At 38.1% G+C, this 10,297-nt stretch overlaps 1 protein-coding gene across 1 annotated transcript; it reads right to left on the bottom strand.

Annotated features, from left to right (window-relative positions):
* Window positions 1-300: 300 nt before the first annotated feature.
* Window positions 301-3,075, bottom strand: LOC145115362 (uncharacterized). Its single transcript, XM_079051636.1, has 2 exons — window positions 2,875-3,075; window positions 301-1,862 (listed from the first exon to the last, which is right to left on the bottom strand). Exon 2 carries the CDS (start codon window positions 1,688-1,690, stop codon window positions 551-553), a length of 1,140 nt encoding a protein of 379 aa, XP_078907762.1. The 5' UTR covers window positions 1,691-1,862; window positions 2,875-3,075; the 3' UTR covers window positions 301-550.
* Between the last annotated feature and the right edge of the window lie 7,222 nt (window positions 3,076-10,297).

Below are 10,297 nucleotides of genomic sequence, written 5' to 3'. Positions count from 1 at the left end.
TTTTCTAAGAGTGCAATACACAAAAAAACGAAAAACTCATTTCATAGAGAGTGAAACTTCCACTCAATTACAATGCTCCGGAGCATCATATGGGACATGAATCAAGTTAACAACGGTTTGCCATGTGGCTAGCATAGAAAGCTTGGTTTCCATAAACTTATATATCATATTGGAATTGAAACTCTCATAAGCTTTTGAGATTTAAACCCTTGATCTTTTTCTAGAAATATTCCACCCCAAAACGTACATTTCATAGGTAACTAAGAGAAAATATGGTATTGAGAGATGATAGAAAATTGATTATCGGATCAACAAGGAATAAATTTGCATTAACTCGAATCACAAACATTAACGAAATTGTACAGGTTTCCAAAAGTATAATACAACGAGGAGATACAGATCAGTTCCACCAAAAAAACAAGGCGGGTGGCACCAAAACAAAACAAAATACAGAACCAAAAAACATCAAAATCCTTATTAAACCTAAAACCTTTACATTCATTCAATTACCACAAAAATGAGTTCACAGACATCGATCCACCATCACGGTTCACAAGCTCGACCCCAAAGGAAGCATCGGCCAGCCATGAACCTGAGGTGAACCCATCGGGGTCAAATGCTGACTAGGCGAAAACAGACTCAACTCCACAAACCCTCCCAGATTTTCCTCCCTTTCAATAGCCCTAAACGAGATGGACCCCCTTTTTGTGGACCCCGTAGTAAAATCATCAGGTGGGCCATGGTTAGCAAGTAATGACCGAGTATCATGTTCCCTGATATCTTGCAGATTCTTCAAAGCCAAAGAGTCTGCAATCGGGAAGTAAACAAGAACACAAATCCCAACCCCAGAACAACATAAAAGAGAAAGAAAAGCCAAAAATGCAAGAACTTCAAACACCGCGTCCCCTGGCTTGAACAAAACAGATAAACCGAGTAACAAAACCCGTAATGGAAAAAAACTAGAAACCAAAAATATCAATGTGTACACTCTTCTCTGCAACCCCTTATTGATGACCAAAATTAGTATCCGCCTCCCGAGCCAGAACAAATAAACAGTCAACACGGTGGCAAAAAGACCAAGAAAGATGGTACTCAGTAACGGGTAATAGCAGCGCGCCACGTCATTCTCGTACTCAGGCCCAGCCGTCGTTTTAAAAAAGTAACCTTTCTCGTTCAAATGCAAATCCGTTTCGTATCGAGGTCCGATGAAAACAACCGTCATTTGAAGCGCAAACAACGGTAGGAAACCTAGGAGAACGTAAACCGTCGTTTTGATGTTCCACTTCCGGCTCAACGGGCCAGAACTCGTGTTCTGTAACGAGGCACGAAGAAGAAAAAGAAGAGTTAAAAAAAGACACGGTTCTGAGAATCCTAGGTTTGATACGATGTAGTATTTGCAAACCCTTTCCTGCCATTTTGAATTGAGAGTGTGTAGGACCCGACCTTCGCGTCTCAAGAATTCGAGACGTAGGATTTCACTGAAGCCCCAAAAGATTGAGAAGAAGATGAAAATAATACGGATAATCCACGGGCCACTGAAGTATCCGAGTTGGGTATGGGTTTGGGTACGAATGTGGTCGCGAAAGTAAAAGGAGTATAAGATGCAAAGCAAACCGATGAGACCCAAAAGTGTGACAAGAGAGATTGTGACTACGCCGAGTGCATCAGCAACTACGCTCGTCAGGGGCATTACCCAAAAAATAGATTCCACGCATGCTCTCTGACAGCATGGACTTCAAAATTTCCTGTTACATGTAAGAATTTATAATTCACAGCTCTGTGTAGGGTAATAAGGTAAAATCCCAGAGTTGAAGTGACTATGTTACTTATTATGTTTCCCAGTAGCTAGTCAACTAAACCACCTACACCAGAAAAATAAATAAATATGTTATCAGTGAGTGAAGACACACAAGTACTACAAGTTTCAGAAAGGGAAAAAAAACAGATTTATCTGGTAAAAATTCAGGGTTATTGTGTAGTTTTTGTACTAATGTATGCATATGGTACAACAAGTCAAGAATTAGCTTTTTATGATGTCGATAATAGTAATACAACAATAAAGACATGCAAAAATGTAAAGGACATCACTCACTTGTCAAGAAGGGAGGTATTTGAAGAGATGTGTTGTTCTATATGTGTTAAGCAAGCAGTATCACCTTACTTCCTTTATATGTTTCAGTTATACAACTTACAGCAGATTTGGGGGGTTAATCCTATTGGTTAACCTGAATTGCTATTCTATAGATCTTAAAGAATGAGATTTCCAGAGATGTCAAGAACAGTGAAAATTTGCATTCTAGCGCTTATTAAGGATGCAATTTAAGGAACCCCGAGCATCTACACAGTATCATGTGCAGTTCATCTAATTTGAAGCAAAATGTAAAATGGTCAAAATACATTGACCACAAGGAGTATTTAGAATTTATCTTCGTTATTGTGAAGTTCCTTCCACACATCCAACAAACTCTCATCACAAAAGGAGAAGTGTAAATTTCTTCAAGAAATTCAACTTCTGTACCAAATTTCCCCAAAAAAATTGGCATTCATAAAAGCGAAGTCATGCATGTAAAATCAAGCATACATAACATAATTAAACATGAATATAATCTCGGTAATCATAATTATAAGTCCAGATATATCAAATAGATGTCAAAATCAAAATTAACTGAAATTGAAGGAAAAACCCAGCAAAGGACAATACACAAAACTATTTTCTCGTGAATTTAGAGAAAAATTAAGAGTATTGTAGAGAGATTTTACTTTGCGAACCTAAAGCAAAAACCGAAGTTCATAACCATGGATTAATATTATATACATAACAACTACGAAGATGAATTCGAAGGAGAAAAACAGATCAATGACGAAATAACTTACAAGGAAACGAGAAATTCCGGATCTCCTTAAGCTAAAACCAGATTGAAAAGAGAAGAAAAGAACGAAAAACCTAGGAGGAGAGAGAGAGGGGGGAATAGAGGGAACGTAAGGTAAGGGAAGAAGGGGACTCAGGCATAGAGAGAGAGAGAGAGAGAGAGAGAGAGAAGAGAGTGGAACTTTGTTGCTGACAGGCTGTCTCCAGCATTAGACCAACCAACCAAAATCAAATAACCATAATACAAGTCTTATTTTTTAGTTTTTGTTATTTAAAAATACTTATCTATAATTATCTCTAATAATTAGGCTTTATTATGTATATAATTATTGAGATTTTTCTAAGATATGCTCTAACAGCATATATTGAACCATTAATTAAAAGAAATATTACCACAATATATTGAACCGTTAATTAAAAGAAATATTATTATAATTAAATGTAAAAATTTACTAATTATAAAATATTTTTTATTGAAAAAATGTTAAATGCATTAATAATAGAGAATATTTTATATAATTAATACATGTTAGAAAATCTCATAATTATTTTTTGAACTCATTTTACAAACTATCTATAACTCCGTAAGGAATATACATCAAAATCAATTTATTATAAAAAAAAATGGAAACAAATTGTGAAAATATACATACATATGGAAATACATGTCTTTTTATCATAAAAGTTTTTTTATGGGATCAGTTAAAAAAATGTTTTACATCATAAATTGATTTCCTAGTAAGCAGATTGTAAAGTATATGGTTGTTTTTTATTAACAAAAAATGTATATGCTTAAAGTTTTCACCTGCTTTGATTATTTTTATAAATTTATCTAGTTTTGTTAATAATCGCTGTATTATATAGTTACAAAGAATATAATAAATAGTTTGATATTTATTTCAATATAACAAATTTATATTTGTATACATTTCTTATAGGTCCTTTTATTATATTCATTATTTTATGGGACGCATAAAACTGAAAACTGAAAAACTAACAAAAACTAATGAAACAGAAACATAACCAAAACCAATTGGTTTTGAATTCAGATTTCAAAATCCGACAAAACAATCTCGGTTTCAATTTTGGGTTTTCAAAAAACCACCTACTAAAATTGAACCGATCAAACCCATAAACCGACGTGTAATATATATTTTTGATTATTTAATATTTAATATATACTTTAAAAAATAAAATAAAATAAAATATGTAACCTATCCCAGTAAGTAATGATTGAATATTGGTGTTTTCATGTTTTTGTTGTAATATATTGTTTCTGTTTTATTTTGATGATGTTTTCATATTTTGGTTGTAAATTTCTAAACTTAGTAATTTTAATATTTCCTTGAACTATTTAATTGATTTAATAGAAATTTGATTTACTTTGTTTACATTTACTGAAAAATTGGTTAAAAACCAAATCCCATAAACCTATGGGTTGAACCCGAAATACCGAACAAATTTAGATACTGAACCCAATGGGTTATAAAAATCAAAAACAAAAACTAGTGTGTTGGGTTTGGATTTGCTCCCAAACCGACTTATCTCACCCTTAAATATGAACAACTCAAACAATAAATCAACCATATACATCTACATGTAAAAGATTGTAACATGTCGTATTATATATATAAAAAAAATAAAAAATAAAATATCCTAATTTTCTAATCATATGTTAAAAAATAATCAAAAAATTAAGAAATTGTCCAAATGGTTATTAAAATCGCAGACAATCCTCATTGGGCTACAATTTCATCATGGTTCAAGGCCATGAACTCATAGTATTTAATCATGGTTCAAGGCCATGAACGCATGGTATTTAAGGTTGGAAAAAAATTATTCTCAACTTTACATTTTCAATTGATAGTCAAACAAAAAAATCCCTCTGCCTTAATAGTGTTTATGTAACAATGTTTTTTATGTTTATAAAATCATCTAATTAAATAGTGGTCCAAATAGTTATTAAAATCGCAGACGACATTTCATCATGGCTCAAGGCCATAAACTGATAGTAGGTTGGAAAAAAAATTGTTCTTGATTTTACATTTTCAATTGATAGTCAAACAAAAAAAATCCACTCCCTTAATAGTGTTTATGTAACAGTGTTTTTATATTTATGAAACCATCTATTTGTAAAACATTATTATCTAAATTGTCTACAACCATCAAAATTTCATACACGACATCACATGGTAAAGCTTCAAAATGAAATACACCATTTTTAAAAGCATAAATAGATTCATTCTCATTATTGAAAAAATATCTAAAACCTTGTTTATATAAAGCATAAAATAAAATGATGTTTCGTGTAATCTATGACGAGTAGCAACGATTATTCGAATCTAAACAAAACCCACTACTAAGCACTAAGTTATAAACCTTAATCTTGGTAACAGGTGACGATCTCCTATTGTCTATGATCAAGTTCATTCTCCCATGCTCCACATCCTCACTTTTTCTTAGCCCCTATAAATCAGAACAAATGTGAAAACCACATCGTGTATCAAGGACCCAATAATGAGAATATGATGAGTTTTTAGATAAGATAGTGTAAATACCTGCCAAGGTTGGCTTCACCTTGCCATCCTTTATGTCTTACAAGTACTTAGGGAAGCTTCGTTTCCAATGCCCTTTCTCATGGCAGTAAAAGCAAGTAGCCTCTTTAGGAACAGAGGTGGGAGGAGCGTCAGAACTGGCTTTTCCTTTGGGTCCATTGCTTGAGGACCCTGCTTGGGACTTTCCCTTCCAATTCTGTTTAGGAGGACTCTTCCTCTTATTCCCTTTTCCTTGCCCAATGGCCAAGACATGAGCAGCAGCATAAGTGGAGGCAAAACCTTTCCCCTTCATTTTTGCTTCAGCAGTTCGCAAGAGGTTCTGAAGTTGAGCCAATGTGGTCTCTTGGTTGTTAAAATGATAAGTTAGGATAAACTGATCATAACAATTGGGCAATGAGTGCAAGACTATATCAATAGTCAATTCCTCATCAAAGTTCACATTTAGCTTTAGCAAGCACTCCACGTATCGTTGCATTCTTTGTACGTGGCTACTGACGTACTTTCCATCTTTCATCTTGCTAGTGATGAGGGACTTTACTACCTCATACTTTTCTTGACGAGCTCGTTGGTGGTACTTTTCCACCAAGTCCTTGTTCATCTCGTATGGCCAGTAATCCTCGTAGAACCTTTGGAGCTCAGGAGTCATAGTAGCCACCATGATGCATGCCACTTTGGTTGCATCATTGTAGTGCTTCCTATACTTAGCCAGTTCTGCGGCAGTAGCTTGGGTTTCATCTGTCACAACCCCAAACTAGACGGCGGAAACGTCCGGGGGTGGAGGACTTCATTTGTAGTATCACAACACATGCATTATAGTAATCAGAGTACAAACAACCACTGTATTTTAAAAAGTATAAGTATTTACATGTGTTTCATCATTGTATACTGAAAGCAAATAGTTATACAAAAGAAGAAGACAAGTCATAAATAGCTCCATCTTCTCAAAAACACGGGGAGTACATGTCTACAGGTTCCCTGAAATACAAGTAATTTGAAAAGAGAGTATCAACATAAAGTTGAGTGAGTGCATAAGTATTTATGTTTGAATGAATGTTATCTGTTTCTTGAATAAGTAAACTGTTCCAGGAAATCCTATATTTTCTGCTGTATATGAAAAGTAGTTTTAGTTACATAAAATCGTTCTGTTTGTAAACTAATGTTCTGTATTTGTATACCTTTTTTAAACTTGTAACTGAGAGTGTGTATGGTTTCATCAGCTGTTATTGTAAACTATAATGTAATACTGTAAATTGTATCTTGTAAACTAGTACCTTGAAAATGTACTTATGTTTAGTTAATTATACACTAACGTATTGTTAATATCTTTTATATGAGTTATTATAACCATACTGACTAGATGGCCTGACCCAACGCTATGTGTAACGCCCCGTTCCTGGTACGTATTTAATTTATTAAATGTCTTTTATAAAGAGCTACTCGGCGAGTAGTAGCCCTAACTCGTCGAGTAAATGCCAGGTTGGACGCGGGTTTTAACTGATCTATTTGGCGAGTCCGCGCCTGGACTCAACGAGTAGGCCAGTCTGGAGGAAACCCTAATCCTTAGGGTTTGTACCCTATTTAAACGTCCTTATAGCCCCCATCCCAGCCTCCAGCACTCTTAAAGCGTTCCCCCTCAAAACCCTAGCCTCCATTGGTGAGCTTGAGTGATTCCTTCTTGATTTTGAGTGTTTTGGTGTATTCTTGGAAGGGTAGAAGTGAAGGAAAGAGAGAAGGTGCAAAGGAGAAGAAGGAGATCCAGAAGCTAGCTTCCATTTGCTACTTCATCTGGTAATAAAGCCTCTACCTTGTTCATTTTCCTATTAGATCTTCATATATGCTTGTTTTGCCACTTTTGGGACATTTCAAGGGCCAAACTCGAGATTGGAGCTCCCTTAGGGTAATGAGTTATAGATCTGGACATCATTGAGCCCCAGGAGCTCAAAGTAGCTACCTTTATGCAAAGCAAGGTCTTGTTCCAAACCCTAGGTTCCCATTTCTAGCTTATTTTGGTGTTTTAGCTTCATACCTCTATGCATGCACGTAAAGTTGGCAACTTTACGTGTTATATCGGCCCTAGAAGCTCAGATCTATGAATTGGAAGCACTGAAATCGATTAGAATCAACTGTTTAGTAAGGACATGCATAGGACTCGACGAGTTGTTCTTGGACTAGGCGAGTCGGAGCGCAAATCCTCCCGATTTCTCCGATTTTGGAATTGTGAGTTGAATCAGCGAGTGGAAGAGGACCCAGTGAGTTAGAACAAGGATCTGGAAGTAGAGGAACTCGGTGAGTCCACGTCCCGACTCGGCGAGTTGAGTCGCGAGTTAGAGAAGTGTGAATCCGGGAACTCGGCGAGTTCATAGTAGGACTCGGCGAGTAGAGTCAACCAGGAAGTTGACTTTGACCAGGGGTAAAATAGTCATTTTACCCTGAGATTAGTTATCAGTATTTGATTTAGTGTTTATGGGATTTGTAGCTGGGGAGTTTCGGAGCAGCAGTCAGACAGTCTCAGATTTAGCACCTCGGCAGCCAGCGTTACGAGGTGAGTTTCCTTCCAGTAGGAATGGGTCTACGACCACAATGTCGGCCCGTTTAGTTAGCAGTAGTTCCGGACTTCGGTCTGATGCAGTAGTTCAGTGTGCTTGATGTCTTTGTGATTCAAGCATGTCTTTGTGTTATGTGTTCCGGGCTTCGGTCCGATGCAGTATGCAATATCTGTGTTTATGCTAGTAGTTATGATTATGCTATTCTATGTTCAGTCAGTTCCAGACTTCGGTCCGATGCAGTTTCCGGACTTCGGTCCGATGCAGAGGGCAAGGCCCTGGTTAGTTCCGGACTTCGGTCCGATGTAGTTTCCGGACTTCGGTCCGATGCAGTAGGCAAGGCCCAGTAGTTGCTTTATATGTTATTGTATGGTATGTGGTAGTTTGGGGGAGCTCACTAAGCTTTGTGCTTACAGTTTCAGTTTTTGGTTTCAGGTACTTCCGCTAGTAAGGGGAAGAGCTCGGCATGATGGCATGGCACACACCACAGCTTCAGTTAATCCTGGGAGTTTTATTCAGATATTTTGATATGTTTTGACATCAGTTGATTTGATAAATTTATTATGACATTTTGAGACGCATGATCCATGGATTTATCTTTTAATATTTGATATTATGGTTTAGTAGAGTTTTCAAACGAAAATTTTTGGGTTGTATTTTTGGGATGTTTCAAGTTGGACAATAACCATTGGGTTGATCAATATGGACTATCAACTTTGATTTGGGCTTCTAGCATATTCACATATAGACCGTTGGGCCCCCCCTTTAGCATTCTGGGCTTTCTTTTAAATCTGTTTTTTGATGCGGATGGGCTAAAAGAAAATAATGGACTTGTTTTTGCAAAATAGATTCAATTCCTCGTGTGGCGATTCAGCCCAACAACACCCGAATTGAGAAGACAAGTTGCATTCAAGAGCACTTAGAATTTTCCAAAAAAAAAAGGAAAGAGAAGAAGATATGAATTTGGGCTGATTATTTGCCGGCTATAACAAAAATCTTGGGTTGTAGCAATTTGGGCTTCATAGATTAGTATTTAATGGGTCACCCTAGCAAAACAAAAGTTGTTTGACACTCATGCACCACAGGCCCCGCTCAACAAAATACGTTTTAAAATACGTATTACGATCCAGACCACTCAGCTTTTTTAGGAAAAAAAGGAGGGAGAAGTGTAGTACGTTGCTACTAGTGAAGCATTTCGAAATAACCCTCAAACAACTGTGTTGCCCGGCTGTCAGCAGCCGTGTTGACCAATCCCGGGAAGTCTCGCTAATCAACTCTCACACTCATGTTGACCGTTCCCACTAGTCTTACTGCCCAGCTCTTAGTAGTCACACAGCTCGACCTTCAGCAGCGACACGACCTAGCTCAGCAGTTGCAAAGCCCAGCCATCAGCAGCTACTTTGTCTGACTCCCAGCAGTTGCGATGCTTAGCTCTCGGCAGCCGTGCTATCCGCTTTTTGTTAGCATTTGTGTCGCCTAGCTCTTTCCAGCAGCTATGTATCTCAGCTTTCAGCAGTTATACATCCATATTTCCCTTTTCTTCGCCCCCTCTAAGAAAAAAAGGGGGGGAGTAGGGTTGGTACGACACCATGCATAAGTGATTCCGAAGGGACAAAGTTAAAGTACATGAAGAGCTGATGTTATGCATGATAGTGCACTCCCGAGGTGATATTAATATTCCGAGTCGGAAGATCAGCCCCGCTGTTCAACCCTCGGTAGTCTCGTTGCCCAGCTTTCAGCGGGCGTGCTGCTCATCTATTGCTAGCAGCTCGGTGCTCAGTTCTCAACGGTCCTGATGACTAGCTCTCGGCGGCGATCTCGCTACGCACCACTTGACAATAGCTACACTATCAAGCCCTAAGTAGCACCGCCACATAGCTCTCCGCAAATAGCCAAGACAGCGAGGCATGATTTATTAGTACGACTAGCGATGCAGCAAAGCATCAAGTACCATTCCGCTTTAACCCAGACTTATCACACGAGATAGACACATAAATTGTGGGGTGCTACGCCCAATCATGCGAGGTTCAGTACCCTCGCCTCGAGTCGCCTGGCTTCTCAGCCCGACTCCAATATAGCGGCAAGCTCCGCATGCGAGGTTCAGTACCCTCGCCTCGAGTCGCCTGGCTTCTCAGCCCGACTCCATTATAGCGGCATGCTCCGCATGCGAGGTTCAGTACCCTCGCCTCGAGTCGCCTGGCTTCTCAGCCCGACTCCATTATAGCGGCAAGCTCCGCATGCGAGGTCCAGTACCCTCGCCTCGAGTCGCCTGGCTTCTCAGCCCGACTCCATTATAGCGGCAAGCTCTGCATGCGAGGTTCAGTACCTTT

Source organism: Lactuca virosa, chromosome 5 (assembly GCF_052849685.1).
Source record: "Lactuca virosa cultivar CGN04683 chromosome 5, Lactuca_virosa_CGN04683_v6, whole genome shotgun sequence".
NCBI classification, from domain to species: domain Eukaryota; kingdom Viridiplantae; phylum Streptophyta; class Magnoliopsida; order Asterales; family Asteraceae; genus Lactuca; species Lactuca virosa.
This window is presented reverse-complemented; position numbering and strand designations above follow the sequence as displayed.

Excerpts from the sequence above, each read along its gene's own strand:
- LOC145115362 (XM_079051636.1), bottom strand. The coding sequence starts at position 1,690 with ATGCCCCTGACGAGCGTAGTTGCTGATGCACTCGGCGTAGTCACAATC.